Here is an 18,999-nt window from a genome sequence, read left to right as displayed (position 1 = left end):
GGGTCCTCGCCCCAAAGGCAGCGGCTGGCGCGGCCCTGGGGGACCTGCGTGCATCCCGCCCCACGGTCTCCCGAATCCTGGGGCCACACCAGCCTTTCCACAGCCGAGGCCACGCTGCCAGCGTAGTGGTGTCCCCGACTGCCCCAACCTCCGACAGGCCGACCGGCGACCCCCTATAGCTTGCGGAGCGGCTGGGCTCCGGAACGTGGCGACTGTCGTCCTCCGCGGTCTCCGCAGCCCAAGGGGCGTGGACGCGGGCGGGGCCGGCAGCGGCGCTTTAAGAGGCTGCGCCCGGGGAGGCCGGCCCCACAGCGACCCGAGCGATGGACATGGCCCGGGACTGCGCCGGAGCCCTCCTCAGGCTAGTGCCCCGCGGGCCTGCGACCCCGCCGCCCTCGGGCCCCTCGTTTCCCTGCCCCCTCTCGGCCCCCTGCGCCCCAGGCGCCCCTTGTCCCCGCGAACCCCGCATCCCCCTGCCCCCTTCGTCCCCCTGCGCCCCGGTCCTCCTGCGCCCCCTGCGCCTCTCACCGCGGCGCCCCTTGTCCTCGTGCGCCCCGCTCTCCCTGCGGTCCCCCACCCCCGCGGCCCCTGCGCCCAGGCGCCCAGCCGGAGCCCGCGCACGATCCCTTCCCCGCCTCCGGCCGGCCGCCAGCGCCAGGTGTGGCTCCCGAGGTGCGCGGGCGTCCGCGAAACAGGTGACCGTGGTGAGTGCGGAGCGGCTGCATTTGTAGCCGCGACCGCTGCGGGCAGACGGGGCCCGTCCCTGGAGGCCCGGGCGCGCGCGCGGCCAGGCTTCTCGGGGTCCCGGACCGCGGTGCGAGCTGGGGCGAGACGAGGGGCGTTGGCGGGGACGCTGGGCGGCCTCCGGGCGGCCAGCTGACCCTCAGGGCCGCGCGGGCTCCGGCTCCGAGCGTGGTGGGCTAACCGGGGCGCGCCCGGGCCTGGACGCTCCCTGACCGTGCTGACTGAGCCCCCAGGTTTGTAAGGAGGAGTTTGGGGGGAAGTGGTGACGCTTTGGGGGACGGAGAGGGGTAGAGGGGCCCGCGGACGCCCGCCGCCTCCTCTCCCGGTCCACGCGCCCGTGATCCAGGCCCTGCATCACTTTTTTTCCATTCTTGGGTTCATCTTCACACCCAGGAAACCCAAACCAATCCTCGTCTGTAAAATCCTAAAGATATTGGGTGGCAGTAACTTTACAGACTTGGGGGAGGAATCCTGCTTCTCTGAAGATCTCCTTGAGTTCTTTAAAATGCAGGTTTTCTGAGGTGACTGGGCTGGAGGGATGGGGTGGGTGAGAGAGAGGGGAGTGTGATCTGTAAGCTTCTGAACCTGGGTCTTTAAAGGGGGATCTGTGCCAGGCCCAAGGTTAGAGAGAGCCGCCAAGATGGAAGGGGGCGCTGTCTGCCGCTTGGACTTTCTCTTTAAAAACAGGACCCCAGGAAGGTGAGAAACAGACATTTTCATGCATCTTCACTGATGTGGTTTAGGCCTAAGGGGAAGACCCTTGGTTTCTTCCTCTACCTCCAGCTTCACTCGCCCCCCAGTCCCACTCCCAAGGGTAGCAACTGCTGACAGTTTGTAATGCATCCTCCAAACTTTTCTCCCATGGACCTCTCCGAGGTCCTCCCAGCACTGAGCTGGCAGGCCAAGTTGAAAGGACTGTGAGGGGGCCCTAAGCCCTGGCTGGTGTGGCCTGCAGCGGGAGGAGACGAGGCCTGAAGAATTAAGGCTGCCCCTGCCTTTGTACCTAACCCTACAGCACAATCCCAAACCCAAAACGTCTCTGTGTGAGGTGGAAGCGACTTGCTTCTGAAATGTTGGCAGATGAGCACATGGGGAAGGACTGATCTGCTTAGACAGCCCTGAGTGCAGGGCTCTGGGAGGGAGCTAGGGACCACCTGTGGGGACTCACTGTCATTGGGTTCCTGCTTGAGAACTGAGCTGCTCTAATTCTTGGTACCCCACCTGCTTCTGCACCATCTGTAACACTTGCTGAAAGCAAAACTTTTGTCTTCTGCCTTCTTTAAAGCCGAGTCCAGGCTGTAGACCCAGCAGCTACAGCCCAAGGTTTCCTGGCTCAGCTCTGGACACCCAGGATGTCCATAGGGTGTGTGTTGCTACAGAGGAAGCCTGCTCTGACGTTGTGTTCTGGCTTTGTTAACATTCACACTGACCCTGAGGTTGTTACAGAGCTGATTTCCTTTACACTTTGTGCAAAGTAGCTGCTTTTGTAGCTATTTAGTACCTCTTTCCTTGAACAAGGAACTCTAGGTTTTGAAGAGCTGCCCTTTCCGTACAAATTTGACCAGTCTTGTTAGTGATGCAAGCGAGGAATTGACTTTTCTACAAGTCGATCTCTCAGGTTACTGACGCTTACTCCTTCGTGGTCTACACTCTTATTTTAATAATATTCAAAGTGTTCAAAGACTTCACGGTCATGTATTGGATATGCTTTCTAGCCAAGCATTTTGCTGGGTGGGTCAAGGCACAGCCGGGAGCTGCCACAGTCCCGCCGTGGGGCTCCCAGTGGGGCCCACGTGTCCCATGCGTTGCTTGTCATGAGCCGGGCCCGCGGGGGAGCAGGAAGCCTCGCAGGGGCCAACACTCCTCTGCTTCCTGCCGCGGTGAGACCCCACCACCCCGAGACTGTCCCTCAGCCACTGTCCCTGCAGCTCTCGGAGGCCCCGCCAAGCCTGATGGATGCTTTCCAAGGCCTGCCCCTTCTCTGCATTCCCATGGCTGGGGTCACACTTCCCTTCCCTGCACTGTCCTTGTCACCCGGCTTTGGGCACAGAGCTCTGTCTGAGCTTTATCTCTTCACGTGGGCCCTCCTTGTCCACCTGACGGCCTGTTCCCAGGCCTGCTTTTCTCCCCCAGCGCTTTCAGAACAAACATCAGTCCAGAAGGTGGCCTCGAAAGACGCCTTCTTGGGACCTGTGGGCCAGCTTTGTTCCACTGCAGCGGGGTTCACGTCCACTGTCAGTCTGTGCCTGTTCCTTCATTTCCTACTCTACGAGTTGAAGACTTCTCACTCCCTCCTGGAAAAATACAGAGACTTCCCTGTTCCTTCACTTCTGGGAGATACACACCCTCACAATTTTCCAGAATGTTCTATGAAGTCTGACTTTTCTTATCGTCTTGATTTCCCCAAACAATCGATTTCCTTGAAGAGCCTGTTTCCTTGGGGTTTTTTTTTCCGTGTACTGAGCCATCTCCCTTCCTGTTTTGTGTGATTGCCTGCACGTTCCCAGGGATGAGAGGGCGGCCAGCATGAGGGGTTGCCAAAAGCTGGATTCTAAGTCTTCTTAGTGCTCCTGTGACCACTTCGATGTAGTACAGCTTTCAGGGGGAATAGCAACACATTTTCAGCCTTGGTCTAGTGGCCAGTGACATAAATGATCCCATTAAGAGGACCAGAATTGAGCTGGATTAATATGTTGCTTTGTTCTTGTACCTGGTTGTCCCTGCTGTTCCTTTCGCTGGAGCAGAGTAATCAGACGTAGTATATTTAGTGTACCTAAGATAGCATTTAACCCCTTTTTACATCATCTATAAGGTAGTCTTGATTATATATAATTCAGCGCATCAAATCACTCATCCTGTTCCTTGGAAAGAATGGCTCACGCCTGCAGGGCCTTTTTAGGTGGCTCCTAAGCCTTTTCTCCAACAGTGACCCAGTTCTCTGTTGGGAAACGTACGGCGTAAGAACAGCAACAACTGGACTTCCTTCCTTATTGAGATCGGCTATCTCAGGGCAGCGAGGGGGGAAGGCCCCGGGAGTGACTGCCAGCACTTAATCTGGTCAGAAGTTAAAAGACTATGAGGGCTTTGTGGTGGGCGGAGCTAGGTCAGTGGATCACCTGGGGGCTCACAAAGGTGGCGATGAGGAGATACAGACCAGACTAACTGTGTCAGAGCTGTTCAGCCCAGGGCATGCCATTGGCCCCACACAGGGCCCGGGCCCAGGTTCCAAGACGTGAACTTTGTCCTCCCACCCTCCCACTTCTATGGTTGGCCCTAGCCTGTCTTTTACTCGGGGACAAAGGAATGACTCCCTGCTCTGGGGGGAGGGAGGCTCTTGCTGGCAGGCCCCGGGCTCCCCGCACCAGAAGAGGGTTTCACCAGTGGGCAACCTCCCCGCCCCCCCCTCCCCGACTCTGACGATCCCTCCCTCCACGCCCTGAGCCTCCCTGGTACTCAGCTGCGATGCTTGCCTTTGGCCTGGTCAGGCAGTGTGCTGGTACCTTTCTTTTCTCCTCACCGTGAGTTCAAGTTTCCTATGATGCTATGATCAGGTTGAGAACAGAGCCAGGTCCCAGCTGTGAAGCATTGTGTGGATAATCCTCGCTGCCTTGTCCACCGGGTTGCCAGGGAGGGCTCTGAGTGTCAGCCCATCAGAACATGGGCCCCTGGTTGTCGTGTTGTGTAATGAGGAGCCTGTGTAACTCCCTGGAACTGGGGCAGAGGTCTGGCGGCCGTGTGCCAGGCCCTCCACAGGGTTGGTTCAGCCCTGCCTGGTCTCCCTCGCTGGGCCGCTCTAATTCTGGTGGGAGAGCCGTGTGGGGACCACTGGCTAGGCATAGTCCCCTTGCAGCTGCCACGCTGGCCACAGGCTGGGTGGTGACCCTGGAGAGGAGCTGTGGGTGTCCTCCCAGCCCACAGCTCTTCTTCACTGGCTCTGGCCAATGTTTACTGCTTGGGACTTGAAGTTCAGAGAGATTGCTTATTAACTGGGTGACCTTGAGAAACCACTCTGAGCCTCAGTTTTCTCACCTGAGAAATGGGGTAATACTTTCCTTGTAAGGTTTTGATGAAATTAGTTAATATATTAAAAAAGCCAGCACAGGGCTTCCCTGGTGGCACAGTGGTTAAGAATCCACCTGCCAATACAGGGGACACGGGTTTGAGCCCTGGTCTGGGAAGATCCCACATGCCGTGGAGCAGCTAAGCCCGTGTGCCACAACTACTGAGCCTGTGCTCTAGAGCCCGAGAGCCATAACTACTGAGCCCGTGAGCCACAACTATGAAGCCTACACACCTAGAGACCATGCCCCATAACAAGAGAAGCCACCGCAATGAGAAGCCCGTGCACCACAATGAAAGGAGTCCCCGCTCACCGCAGCTAGAGAAAGCCCGTGCGCAGCAACGAAGACGCAATGCAGCCAAAAATAAAAATAAATAAATAAATGTATAAAAAGCCAGCACGCTGCTGGCTATGGCAGGTGCTCGGATGCCTGCAGTCACGAGGCACAAGCCCGATGCCGGCTAAATGTGCGTCACACCAAATTCTTGCTGACAATCTAGGTAAAGAGGTTGTGACACCAATTCTAGCATGTGAGGATGGGGGAGGGGCTTCCCACACAGCACCAAGCATTTCTCAGTCTCTGGCAGGGTGTCCAGGGAAGGCAGATTCTTTACCACTGGACCACCAGGGAAGTCCCTGAACTCAGTTCTGGCACCATCTACCCAGAGACGGCATCAGATTCCACAGGGTGAGGGCTCAGCCCCACAAGACTGCCCCCCGCCCGCCCCCCGCACTTCAGATGCCAGTCGCAAGTCCAGGTTGTCACCTTTGTCCATAAGGAAAGTCCAGTCTAGTAGGAGAAATAAAGCATAGATAGATAAATGACTGTGTGAGATTTTATATATATATATATATATATATATATATACACACATATGTATATAGATGCAGGTGTGTGTATATATAGTATATATATATATGCAGGTGGCCTACACTGGCAAACAGAGCAGGTATTCCTAGAATTTTAACCTTCGTAGAGTTACTCTAGACAAACTGCTATAAGTGTCAGAAAGCAGTGATGTCCTCACTTTGTATCTTCTTCAAGGTTGTCCCCCAAAATAAAGCCCTTTGTTTCCTTCTCCTGATTGTCACTGAACAAGGATTTGTCCAGATAGTCACCACCTATTTGAGCGCTGTTCAGGGTTGGGGGACAGTGCCATGACAGGTGCTAGTCCCTCGGGGTCTGAGGAGATTGAGTGTCCAACATTTATCACAGTGGCCAGCACAAAGCAGGACATGGGACATTGCTGACTTCTGTTTATATTGTGAATAATTTCTCTACAGATACATTCCTGATATAAAAACATCCACTGTCCAGGGTGGAGCTCCTCCCTCAGTACCAGACTGGTCGCCACAGAGACTGAAAACCCCCTTCCAGCCCCACCAACAAGGCGCATCTGGTTCCCTCCAGAGTTATTTAGACAACTTCTTGCATGTGGGTTTAAGAGCACTGGTGTCAAGGGTGGTTCTGCATTTCTTTGATTGTTGTGAAATCTTCACCTCTTCACTGATATGCAGGCTTTTCTTATTCCTTCTTAGCCTGTGGCATCTAGATCACCTTTCGGAGGCAGAGACCAGGTGCCTGGTCTAAATCCCAGCTCTGACCTGTGGGGCCCCGCTCTCTGGTCTGAGTTTCTTCACCTGTAAATTGAGAAAACTAGGTTTTTTGAGGATTGAGTTAATACATATAAAGCAAAATATGTGTATGTTAAAAAAAAAATACTAAAGTTACTACTTATCAGCTGTTTTTAATTTATCCTTCACTTTATTACTTTTTAGTATTTGCTAGGTAACAAAACTTTAATAATCAAGGGTTGGGGATTTTTTTCTCAGAAAATTGTCTTGATTTGGTTTTCCTACGTTGTTTTCTTTTCCTATGTTAGTTTTTTTTTGTGGTGAATTGTTAAATTAATTCTTTGATAAATGTGGAACTCACTCCAAAGTGCCACATGACAGACATACAATCTGAAGCGGTTGGTTTTCCAGCCGCAGTGATTACAGGGTTCTGCTGTTCCTCATTTATCCTAATCTCAAAAAATTGGTTTATTGCTATAGTGAACACTATCTGGCTTTTAAATTTCTGGCTTTGTTGTATTGTGCAGATATGTAACTATTTGTGTGTGTGTGCCTAATTCTTTAACTCTGTTCGGTTACTACACGGCCTGGAGAAATCATTTCTTAGATTTTTCGGCTCTAAAACCCATGTTTGCAGAATATAATTGTTATTTCTCTTTTGATGACCTTACCTTTCCTTCTCAAACAGTTACTGCAAGGGCTTTGAATGTTCTGGTAAAAATGGGTGTAACGATGATTGTATTTTTTAATTTTATGTATTTGTTTGTTCCTGGGATGTCAGGTACACAATTTTTAATCATCCCCAACCATTGGCTTCCTTTCTTTTAGGTGCAAATGTTAAGCTTGTCTTATTTCTGTGTACTTCAAACGTCTCTTTAAAGACTCTGCTTTAAAGTAACATCAATTTGGGCTTCCCTGATGGCGCAGTGGTTGAGAGTCCGCCTGCCGATGCAGGGGACACGGGTTCGTGCCCCAGTCCGGGAAGATCCCACATGCCGTGGAGTGGCTGGGCCCGTGAGCCGTGGCCGCTGAGCCTGCACGTCCGGAGCCTGTGCTCCGCAATGGGAGAGGCCACAACAGTGAGACGCCCGCGTACCGCAAAAAAAAAAAATAATAATAATAAAGTAACATCAATTTGTTTTTACTTTTCCCTACATTTCTAGGCCCCTGACGTTTATGGGGTCGCAGACGAAGAAGGTGCTGCTCACACCCCTCATGCGTCCCGCTCGCCCCTTCCGGGTCTCCAACCATGACAGGAGCAGCCGCCGAGGGGTGACCGCCAGCAGCCTGCAGGAGCTCCTCACCAAGGTACCCCCACCAGCCCACATGGGCCCCAGAACAAGCCAGTGCAAGACAGAGGGTCTGTGTCCTGGCCTCGGAGGGTCTGGGGGAGCCTTCTGACATTAAAGGGAATATTGCTGTGTCCCTGTCCCATAAAAGACTTAGGTACAGAGACAAAAACCTTCAAAGTAGCCATCAGTTGATAATGTGGCTTTGGTTCTTTGACAGGGGGAATATGGGAGGCAGCAACTGTAGAAATCTGGTTTTGGTTATAAAGGCCAGGGACGAATGGTCCTTAATCTAAAACAGCGTCCTCGATCGCCAGATAAAGAAGAATCATAGACTCATAGGAGATGAGAAATGAGAATCCCACATGCCGTCTCTGAAGCGACAGAGATGTCGGCTCTTTAAGTATCACAGATACAGGCTCGTTCTTCTTATTTGTCCAAATAAGCAGGACATTTTAGAAACTGAATATTATTCAGTGTAACCCCTTATCTCACGTCGTTGAAACCTCTGAAGAAGTTAGGTCCGTTTGATTTTTTAACTTCTCTTTTCCAAGCAAAGGCTGAGTCATAGACACCAGGTAAGGTACATCTTTACCATTTAAAACCCTCAAAATTGGCCAACACTTCTGGAACCATGATTTAGTTGATGCCATGGATGGGTCCAAACGGAGTCTCTCACTTCACCACGTGACGCTGGTGTGTTCTAACCTAGACCCTGGATGCCCTGGTTATTGCCAGCGGACTGGTCACGTTGGTGTTGGAGGAGGACGGCACCGTGGTGGACACGGAGGCGTTCTTCCAGACCCTGGGGGACAACACGCACCTCATGGTCCTGGAGAAGGGACAGAAGTGGACACCGGTAAGTGTGTTGTCTGGGCAGCTTCTGGGAAGGCTTCTCACCTATGGAAGTGTGGTCCCCACTTTGGGGTTGACTGGCCCACTTTCCAAATACTTCCTTTGTGTTCACCTGATAACTGGATCTCCTACCCTCCAGGGATGCTTTCAACTATTTCTAGGAAACTTGGCATCTTTATGAACCTGGACTGTGTGATTTAGAGCCAGTAATTCTGAGGGTCAGGCTTTGGCCAGTGAGGGGCTGCAGATCCGGTTAGAGTGTGTGGATATGACCTGTGACCACTCACTGTCTGTGACCTCAGGAGAAGGCGAGCTGACACAACTGGTAAAATTAGGGAGGGGCGTGTGGTGTAAACACAGTGATTTAGGCAAGCAAAGAGGTAGAATAAAGGGTTTTATTTCTGAGAAAACTATAGGCTATATATCTTGGAAAACACTCCCACCATAAAGCACCTAAAAATGTAAAGCAAAATATTCAAACATCTTTTTATATGCCTAACTGACCTTCAAGAAAGGGAAATCCTCAGAATCCAACGTTTTATGGAAACCAGGATCCAGAGAGGGAAGCTGGCGTCTCCGCTGTGGGCAGACAGTGACCCCAGCTCTGCTGGATGCTGGGAGGACAGCTGCCCAGAGCTCTCCTCTGAGCACCTGGCCTCAAGCTGCCCCCCTGAGACTTTAGGGACTGCTGAGTCCCAAACCATGCAAGCTGGAGTGTAGTTTACAGAGACCCGGGGAGGAAGCATCAGTGGACGGAGTTTATTCACTGATGCTCGTGACCCAGCTCGTCCCTCTGTCTGGCCCCCATGACCCACGTCCTCATCCCCAGAACCCAGGAACGTGTCACTTTACGTAGCAAAGGGGACTTGGCATGGGGTGATGATCCTGGATTGCCTGGTGGGGCGGTGTCATCACAGGGTCCTTGTAAGGGGGACACAGAAGGGTCAGCGAGGGCGGAAGCAGAGAGAGGAGTGACTGGAAGACGGGCCACGGGCCGAGGGACAGAGGCGCCCTGGAGCCGGGATGGCAGCCCCAGCAGGACAGCCTGCGGCTCACTCAGGACCTCCAACCCCCAGAACTGTCAGAGCATGAGTCTGTGTTGCTTTCAGCCACTCAGCTTGTGGCCATTGGTCCCAGCATCCCCAGGAAACTAATTCAGAAGGAAAGGGTCTGTTCTGTTTGTTTTGCGAGTGAAATTCTCTTTTACTTAGTGGGGGAGTCAGTTGCCATGTGACAGGTTGAAGCCCCCGCGTGGTGGGCGCTGAGCTGGGGGTCAGGGTGGTGACAGGAGGCTGTGGACGAGAGTGGCACCGATATGGTGGTTCTCGGGGTGGGAGGAGGCTTCTCTGTCTGGTAACAGCCTGGTTGACGTGAGTCTTATGCGGGGTCTTAGGCGTCTGGACCTCCTTCCTGCAGGGATCGTAAGTCCTGCCCCACTTGTAGGGGTTTCTAGGTGAGGCTACTTGACTTGACGTGGCCAGAACTTCCAAGAAGTAGCCGCCAGGGGTCTCCCTTCCTCAATCCAAAGCTTTGGAGCCTGTCCCGTGGGGAGCAGGTCCTCAGAGCATCTTCAGGGGTCTCCTGGGTCCAGATGATGGAAACCATACCCCCCGTTAGGTCCCGAGTTTGGGGAGGCATCTCGATTTTGACTCAAGATCAAGGATGTTGGGGGAGTGAGATTAAAACTTTCATGCGTCAGAGAGGAGCTGTGTCAGGGGCTCAGGTGGAACTCACCCCTTGATTCTATAATCTTAATTTTTACTAACGTTTCCTAAACGACAGACACACCCCCTCCAAGGCAGCAGGACCTCGGTGCGTTAGTTGATGGGCTGCAACCATCATGTGTCCAAGTGGGTGGGGGGGGGGCGGGGGGCGGGAAGAGAAGAGGGGCTCTAGCAAGAAGGGTTTGGGTGCTTTTAGGGGAATTTATGGTTTAAATTCAAATTTAGTAGATTTTTGTCAGAGAAGTTAACACTCACAGCCTCAACTACTCCCAACACCTAAGGTTCATGAAAGTTGTACCTCTATTTGAATCCTGGACACTGCAGGACCATGTTGCAGCAAACCCACCAGGACGTGTGCCTGGGACATATACCTGGGATGCATACCTGGGACAGCTTTGTTCTCTCTTGTTTCTTCTCAAAGCTTCTGTGGGAAGACTGTTTATAAACCTGGGATTTATAGAGGTCTCTGACCTTCTTTCCCAACCACAAGGGTCTCAGGTAGACCGAGACTAGGTCCCACTAGTGTCCGCAAGAGGCCAACCTTCCTCCAGGTCAGGAACTAGAAATCAGGGGAGCCCACGATTTATCACACGCCACCAGCCCTGGCTTAGCCGTGGATTCTGGCACTCTCCATGGTGCCTCTCGTACGGCGGGAATAGCGTGCCCGCTGGCCGTCAGGCGGGCTGTGGCACGGTCATCAGCAGGCGGCCGTGTGGCCCTAGGTGACCAGGGTGAGTGCATTTCCACCTCAAGTCACCAGCGCAACTGTCCACTGACCCCTGGACCCTGAAGCCGAATCACACTCATCTCCAGTCACTGAACAGAGCAGCTTGGAGGAGGGTGCTTTCTTGTGGGTTTGGACCCCCTGGCAACGTAAGCACACTGCTCTGCTGAAAACATTCCTCGAATAGTTAGCAGCTTAGTCACAGATTTTAAGCTGACAGGACAGCTGAAACCAGCCTAAAACCAGAGGCACAGGATTTGTTGGTCACAGCGGGGCCAGTGCTGCAGGCTCTCTTCCTCCACGGCTCTAGGGTGCTACCTACATCCCAGCCCGCCAGCTGCCAAAGAGACAGGGGATCGCGAGAGTAACCTTCGACTTGTACAAGCTGAACCCCAAGGATGTCATCGGCTGCCTCAACGTGAAAGCCACTATGTACGAGATGTACTCGGTGTCCTACGACATCCATTGCCCGGGGCTCAAGGCCCTGCTGAGGTAACAGACGAGGGGACCAGAGAGTCTGGACATGGCGGGCAGCCCATCCCCATCCCCTCGAGCCCCGGCCTGACTCTCACTCGTGTTGTCATAAAAACTCTTACGCCACAGACTTACTCAGAAAACAAAAACTTGAGGCAAAATACATTGTTTTCTCCAAAGACCAATAAATACGAAATGGAAAGAAAACCTAAATAATGACCTAAGTAATAAATAGAAGAACCAAATTCCTTTTAAAAGCTAGAGCTGTGCATTTAAAAACCTTATTTCTCAGCAATGACAGCTAAAACCAGAGCCAGGGAGATTCTGACCTGGTTTGTACAGATTAGCCCCCAAACCTGGATGAGGACTCGCACACGTAGTTCTGTGTTACGGAACTTGAACCTGGTGGGCAGGAGGCGCTGGCCTTGCCCCTCTCCACGCACTGCCAGGGCACCCCTACCCCACAGGCCAGGCCTGGAGAAGACAGGTCCCGATCTGTACCCCAAAACAGTTTGAACAAATTCTCTATGTGCACCAGGAACACTCCTGACACCCGGCCTGTGAGCCCTGCACCAGGGGCTCCCACCCAGCCTTGCTTCTGAGCAGCCAGCTGTGTGACCTTTAACAGGTTACTCAACTTCTCTGAGCCTCAGTTTCATCATCTTTAAAATGAGGAGTTTGCTTCCAAGTTCTCTGATCGCATAGGCCCTAAATACACCTGCTTCCAGCCCTCCGTTAATCTGTCACTGAGCCTCTAAAGAAGGGATTCGGGTTGGGGGGATGCAGGGAGAGGGTGACAGGAGCAGGAGGTCTTTGAAGTTCGCCTAGGAGGTGCCACGTGACACCTGATGCCCCCTGCACAACTCCCCGGCAGGGCCTGCCTGTTTCTCTGGGGCGCTGGTCCCCTCCTTCTGCTGTCCCAGGACGGCTTCCCTGAGGGAAGCATGGGGCAGGGTAGTGTGGGCGGGGAACGAGGCTTTCCTCATTCTGGAAATGAGGCTGGTCCTTCTGACGGGGCTGCACGCCCAGTACATGGTCATGCGGGCAGACGGTGGCTTCCTTTGGCCTCCTTTCCCACCCAGAGTCACCGAGGCCCAGTCCCAGACAACAGTTACTGTCCTGCTGCTGGAATCTGGACCGCCCCCCCCATTCCCCAGTGATCTTCCTCTTTTTGCTGAGACAGGAAAGAACAGCTTGATTGCTTGAGTTTTCAAGTGAGACGGGAGAGTTACAACAACTTAGATAAGTGTAAAGAAAGTGAACCCACCTCAGCAAAATCTTTCCCGAGAGACGACCCAGCCTTCTTGTCACTGATTCTCACCGTCTGGTGGATCTGAGGATGGTGCGAGTAGCTGCAGGAGGCGCCCAGATATGAGGCTTTGCCGGCCAGGCCCCGCGGGGACGCCAGAAATGGAGGTCCCCCTACCAGTGCGGCCGAGCCCCTGGTTCCTTGTGAAGGGACGGACCTTAAAATGCGTGGAATTCCTCAGCTTTGGACTTGGTAGAGGATAAGAATTTGAGTTAGAGCTATTTTCTAGTCTGAAACAACACGAATGCCAGGTCAGCCTTGGGCTCAGATGCCCAGGGTCGAGTCGGGGTGTCCTGTCCGCCCTAAGCGAACTGGGTCACAGGGTCGCAACGGCAGGTGTGTTGAGTCCCCTCCAGCCTGGGGTTCCTTTCACCCCGACTCAACTGAGTTCAGCAACAAGCTCCACAGCCCCGGCAAGGCCGCCAGGGTTAGCAAGCGGCCAAAGGAGGACAGAGCCTGTGCTGCCTGGGCCGCCCACTCAGCATGTTCCAGTGACTTTGTGACAGGCCACATTCGGGAGAGGCCAGGGGATGAGTGGTCCAAGGCCAGTGGCAGGGGAGCTGCTGGAAACGCAGAGTCCCAGGTCCCACCCAGACCTCCAGAACCGGCGCCCGCATCTCAGCGATGGGGGGCTGTGCCCTGGGAGCTGGGACCGGAAAGTGCTGGGATGTGGGCTGTGTGGCCCTGAGCGCATGTGGGGGTGGGAGTGGGGAACCCCTGTCCTCTGCCCCACAGGCTGGACCGCCACCCTGCCCGACCGCCCCATCTCTTGCAGGAGCCTGCTGTTGTTCCTGTCTCACACCGCCCAAATGACCGGTCAGTGTCTCGTCCACACGGGCACCTACATGCTCCGAGTGCTGGCTGACACAGAGGAGCGGGCGGTGCCCAGCCCGCGCCCTCGCCGGGGGATCACGAGTGGATAGGGGTGCACAGTGCGGAGTCTCCGCTGACCTCAACCCCGCAGGTCCCTCTCCAGGGACGCATTCGGAGACGCTGTGTTCCCACCACGTGTCCCCTGCTCAGGAAAGAAAAGGGGCCTGAGGGCACTGCCAGGGGCCAGGCGGTGGAGGCCCCCCGGGTGGGGATGGGGTGGGGGGACGCGGGCAGCATGAGGCCTGCGGCTCCACAATAAACCAGTCAAGAGAGTCGCTGTGATACCGCACTTCTTCCTCCTGTCTTCTTCATGTCAGAAAAGCACACCTCACAGAAGCAAAACTCAGCCAGAGATGCTCTGCTAACACGTGCAATCACTTTTAAGTCTGTCAGGAGACAGGAGGGTCAGATGTTACTGTGGGGTTTTATGTCGGTCCTGAATGAGCCCAGTGACCTGAAAGCCTGTGGATCTGAATTTTTGGAGGTGATCAAGCCGCACTGGCAACCTTTCCTTAAAACAAAGCTGCTCCAAAGTGGGGCCTGATGCAGGGCGGGCGTGGCCGAGTCAGGCGGGACCCCAGGCCACGAGGGACGCGGGCTGAGCCCCGACCACACGGCTCGGGAGGGGGCAGTGCGGCTCCCGGGGGGAAACGGGGCGCTGCTGCTAGACTAGGAGACCCGCAGGAGCCAGGTGCCATTCGGATCTGTGGTTTTCCTCCTAAGAAACGCTGCCACAGAGTCCTGTCCCCTTCCTGGCTGACAACCCAGGACAGTGGGAGACACCACAACTTGTCCCAGAAGCACAGAACCGCCTGCAGTCAGACCCCTGGGCCCGGACTCGTGCTCCCCCGCCCCCGCCCCCATCACAGCCTGGATCCCCTCGGACCCCTGCTATGCCGACCTGGCTCCCACCCATTCCCTGCTTCACACGCCCAGCAGCAGGGCTGGGAGCCCAGGACTGCAGGCAGGAGGGGCAGAAGTAAAGGAATTGCAGCTTCATTCCTCAGAGCACAGCCTCTTTTTCAAACAGAGCAAAATAAAAAAGGCATCTCAGGGCCCCCCTTCCCCTCCTGCTCGGCTTCTGGGGGAAATGCAGCGGGGGGTGGGGGGGAGGTTGGCAGAGGTGGGTGGTGCTGCCACCGGCTCCGCGGGCTCTGCTGTGAGCGCTTCCCTTACAAGGAGCTCGGCTGGAAGCCCTTCCCGAGCGAGGGAGGAGGACGGAAATGGCTTTCCGGCACCTTCCGCTGGGCGGCTCCTGCCTCTCACTGACCAAGGGCTGCATCACTTCCCAGGGATTTGGCCTCCTGGAGAGGGGCGGCCCGGCTTCCAAAAAAGGAATTTTCCCTCAGTGCCCTGATGCCTTGACTCAGCCCTCTCTCTGACTCAGCGCCCTTTCCCCCTTTCCTTACTGCGTCCAGGGGCTCCCTGGCCTGTTCTAAGGGGGATTAAGCAGGAGGAGAATGTGGAACGGACAGGGGTCTTAGAAGCGGGTTACAGTCAGAAGAAGGACGGCTTAGAGTCTGGGAGTTTCTGAACGAGCTCCTCCACAACAGCCTGCATCCGCCCATGGGCCTCCTGTCTCCCGCTCCTGTGTGATGAATAAATTGTGTGCAAAAAGGACACTCTGGACGTTTCCTCTCTCCTTTCTGCCATCTTCCTCTCTGGGGATGCAGGTTCCTTTCTCCGATGATTGATGATCGTAGTTTCTACAAAGGAGCTATATTTTGCTCTAGCAGTTTTCAGTCTGCGGCAGGGATCCCGGGGCCTCGTCACCAGCAGGAGCCCAGTGCTTTCTCTGGGCGCTGCGCTCTCCCTTCTGTGCAGTGAGGCCCGCAGCTGGCCAGAGCTTCCGACCCGCACGCCTGGGGGCTCCCCTCCCAGCCCACCACCCAGACCCCGGTGACGGCAGACAGAGCAGGGCTGGCCTCAGGGCTCCAGAGATGGAGAGGAAGCCGGCACCACGTCGCCCTGAGCTGCGACAGGTAAAGGCATCCTTTTTCCTCTCCGTGTCCTCAGGCCACATTTCCAGCATCCCCGGAACGGTCAAGGGCAGGGCCGGTGTGCCCAGCTGTCCAGCTGTCACCACCTGCTGTGGGATTCCTCAGGCCTGCTGAGGCCGGCCAGGCCTGTCCAGGAGGCAGATGGCCACATAAAAATAGTCGGGGGCCTCGAGGTGCCACTTCTCCAGCTGTTGTGTTGAGCGGAAGCCAGATTTGGGGGGGTGGGGGCCTCAGTGAAGGCATCGGGGCAGCTGCATTGGAAGGCAGGGACGGGGGCGGGGGGTGGGAAAGTCTCACCCAACAGAAAAGTCTTGCGACACCCCAGCTCTCCCTGGAATGAGCATCCGACACAGCGGTTCTCCTGTTCATCAGTTTCTAGTCAATCCCACTGCAGCTGAAACAGGTCATATAGGCAGAGCTGCAGAGCCCCGGCCTGTCTCCTGCTCAGGAAGCCAGGGTCTAGGCGGTGGGTTACGGGTTCAGTGAAGTCAGGTGAGGACGTCTGGTGGCTGCTGGTTGTACCTGAGTCAACAGTCATACAGCTCACACCTGAGAACTGGGGGAGGGTCGGCCTCATGTTCAGTGTTCTTACCCCAATCAAATGAATTTAAAAAATAAAAGAAGCTGGGGTCGAAACGTGTGGCTCGATGGTTTACTTGGTTTTCTCACCTGTGAAGGTGCAGTGGGTACCTGCCTGGAGAGGACGGTGGGTGAACACATCGCGGAAGGACCAGGCCCCCTCCTGGCGCTGGGACCCTCTGTTTCTCCCTGGAAAGGATGAGTGAGCCACGTGGCAGGTATCTGGGAGTTGGTCACACATAGATTTAGGAGGGAAGGGCTACAGAATCGGGGTGAGCTGAGCCATGGGCGTGGGTGGGATGTTTTCTGAATCTGGGGCCAGAGAGGCCTGTGGGCGCGGGCGCTGCCGCCACCCACTGCATTCCTGGCAACAGCTGAGACAGCTGGAGGGCGGGCTTGGCCTGAGCTGCATCTGACTCTCCAAAAAGCCATGGCTGTCTTGTGGGGAAGAAGGAAGAAGAATTCACACGGCTTCGCGTTGGTACTACGTACCTTATCTCAGGCACCCTCCCAGCAAGGCTGTCAGCAGAGGAAGCCGCCCAGCCCAGAGCCTCCGAAGAGGGAAGGCACGCCGGACCACTCCCCACCTGCCCTCCATGCCCACCACCCCTGCAGGGAGCAGTCAGGACCAGACACAAACCAGCAGGAGAGGTGGGAAAGCAGTTCGGGCAAACACCTGGAGGATCATAATCAGCTGGGAATGATTCTGACTCTTTTAAAAGCACCACCTGAATTTATATTTAACTCGAACAAAACCCTGGTGGAAACCTCTTTGTTTAGGGAGGCATTATACAATTCTTCTTCATTTCCCATTGTAATATTCTGGGCCCTCCTTTCAGAAAAGGAAAGTCCTTCAAGGCTGTGAATTCTGTGCCTCTTTTCTTCCTTCACAATCACTTAGTGCAGTTGCATGTTAAGTCATGTGCTGAGTATTACAGGCAACACGCAGGAAGTCTAGTCTCCAACCTGAAGGAATTTATAACCCAGCCCAGGAGGCAAGACTTCTAAACGTGGAATGCCTGGGCACCTGGGCACCTGGCAGGTTGGTGGGCGCATGGTGTGCGGTTGGTGAAGACATGGGGCAGGGAGCAGACGAGAGCTCAGCCCTGACATACCTACTCGGTGTTTCACATCCAACTGGAATCTGGGACCAGAAAAAGGGCCCATCAGAGCATTGCACCTGCAGGTGGCAATGATGCAGATTAACTTATTTAATCCAATCTACAGGTTTATGTAGCAAAAAGACAAACATTCCCATTTGTGCTTTTAGTTGTGAAAGTACAACATAGCTTTAAATATCTTTCCTGGAAGCTTCTCCTTACACAACAGGCCAGTGGGTGAAAAGAAGGGCTGGAAAAAAAGATGATCAGGTCCAAAAGATCCAGAGATGTGCAGGGGAGGGGCAGGCAAGGTGTAAGCGCCGGGAGGAGGTGAGGAGGTGACTTGAGGGTCTCTTACAGGAAGGGGAGGGGGAGTCCCCAAGGTGGACAGAGATTGTTGTCAGGGGTCCAAGGTCCAAGCAGGAGATACGGCAGGGAGAGGCGGTGGCCAAGGAGAGCAGGAAACAAGAAGTGGGGGCTGCCCAGGGAGAGGCTCCAGCTCCTAGGAAGGCTGGGGCCAGGGACCCACAGCAGTGTCCAAACCACAGGGAAACAAAGTTCCGTGACTGGAACCAAAGGTCAGAGTTTAGAGCAGGGACAAGCAAAATTAAATCTTTTCCACGAATGATATTGCAAAGCAAAGACAAGGATAACTAATCAGTGGACACAAGTTCTGGCCTATAACATATCACAAAAAATGTACCCTGGCATGTATATCAACGCTCACGGGATTCATCACCCACAAGGCACTGGAAACTACCAATCAACCTCTGGATGTGCAGGCGGGGCGTCCCCTGGGGCTCGGGTGTCCCAGGAAACCCCACCTCTCTGGTGCACAGCTCAGCTCCAAGCTGCAGGTCCAGGGCTTTTGCCCTAAGGCCGGCTGCATCAGTGGCTTCTCCGCCCTCCAGCCTAGAAGTCAGTACCCAAGGCTCCCAGCCTAGATGGCAGATCCCACGTCTTGCTAGGACTCGTTGGTTCGGCCAGCCAGCCAGCCCTGCCCGTGCTTTCCTGGGGGTCAGCTATGCCTGTGCAAACATGTCCTGTGGAATTCTCCTTCAGCCGTTTCCACAAGCCTGCACTCTCACACACTCAGGGGCAGCCTGCTTCCTTAATATTAACATGAAAATAGTAAGCATGACGGCGATCACTATTTGTTCCAGCACATCACATTAGCATAAATGTTATTTTTCGTCTGTTGCAGACGTTGCTAAACCTCGCGAGGATTATAGTCAGGACCTAACGCTGTCCAGGACGCAGTAAGGACTGTTGAAGAAAACAGGGAATAAATCAATGAATCATCACTGAAGACTTAAACAGTATCCTATGACGGGAGCAGGTGGGACCCAGCTGCTGACCTTAGCAGGCTTGGTGCCAGTGAGCGGGTCTGAGGGCCAGGCAAGGTCCCGGGGACGGTTCCCGGGGAAACGCACGGCCAATTTTCCCTGTACTTCTCACCCGCTTCAGCATGGCGCTCTGTTTGCCCCTCTCTGTGTCCCTCTCCCCTTTTCTCCTCCTGCCCTCTTCTCTCTTTCCTGACTAAAAGGTGGAACTTACTGTTTGTTCTATCAACTAAGTCAATATTTGATTTTAAATAAAAGGTGGCTGAGTATATATTTCTCCATCATACACACACACACAAAAACAACTACCTTCCAAATCACATAATCACTTAGACCAATTTCTATTTTGC

The 18,999-nt window shown here is 54.4% G+C and overlaps 1 protein-coding gene and 1 long non-coding RNA gene across 2 annotated transcripts; both read left to right on the top strand.

Annotated features, from left to right (window-relative positions):
* The first annotated feature begins 234 nt into the window (after positions 1 to 234).
* On the top strand, positions 235 to 13,908 carry CIDEA (cell death inducing DFFA like effector a). Its single transcript, XM_060028640.1, has 5 exons — positions 235 to 361; positions 7,543 to 7,687; positions 8,381 to 8,527; positions 11,282 to 11,463; positions 13,530 to 13,908. Exons 1-5 carry the CDS (start codon positions 324 to 326, stop codon positions 13,675 to 13,677), a joined length of 660 nt encoding a protein of 219 aa, XP_059884623.1. The 5' UTR covers positions 235 to 323; the 3' UTR covers positions 13,678 to 13,908.
* A 376-nt stretch (positions 13,909 to 14,284) lies between these two features.
* On the top strand, positions 14,285 to 18,912 carry LOC132436125 (uncharacterized). The gene is made up of 3 exons (XR_009521715.1): positions 14,285 to 15,609; positions 16,305 to 16,424; positions 18,511 to 18,912. It is a non-coding gene; the product is annotated as an uncharacterized lncRNA (long non-coding RNA).
* Positions 18,913 to 18,999: the final 87 nt, after the last annotated feature.

Source organism: Delphinus delphis, chromosome 13, assembly GCF_949987515.2.
Source record: "Delphinus delphis chromosome 13, mDelDel1.2, whole genome shotgun sequence".
Lineage (NCBI taxonomy): Eukaryota > Metazoa > Chordata > Mammalia > Artiodactyla > Delphinidae > Delphinus > Delphinus delphis.
This window is presented reverse-complemented; position numbering and strand designations above follow the sequence as displayed.

Bases quoted from the DNA above. Each gene is read 5' to 3' on its own strand.
- CIDEA (XM_060028640.1), top strand. From the start codon at position 324: ATGGACATGGCCCGGGACTGCGCCGGAGCCCTCCTCAG. The intron at 362-7,542 runs GCTAGTGCCCCG...CTACATTTCTAG, and splicing joins TGCGCCGGAGCCCTCCTCAG to GCCCCTGACGTTTATGGGGT. The intron at 11,464-13,529 runs GTAACAGACGAG...CATCTCTTGCAG, and splicing joins GGGCTCAAGGCCCTGCTGAG to GAGCCTGCTGTTGTTCCTGT.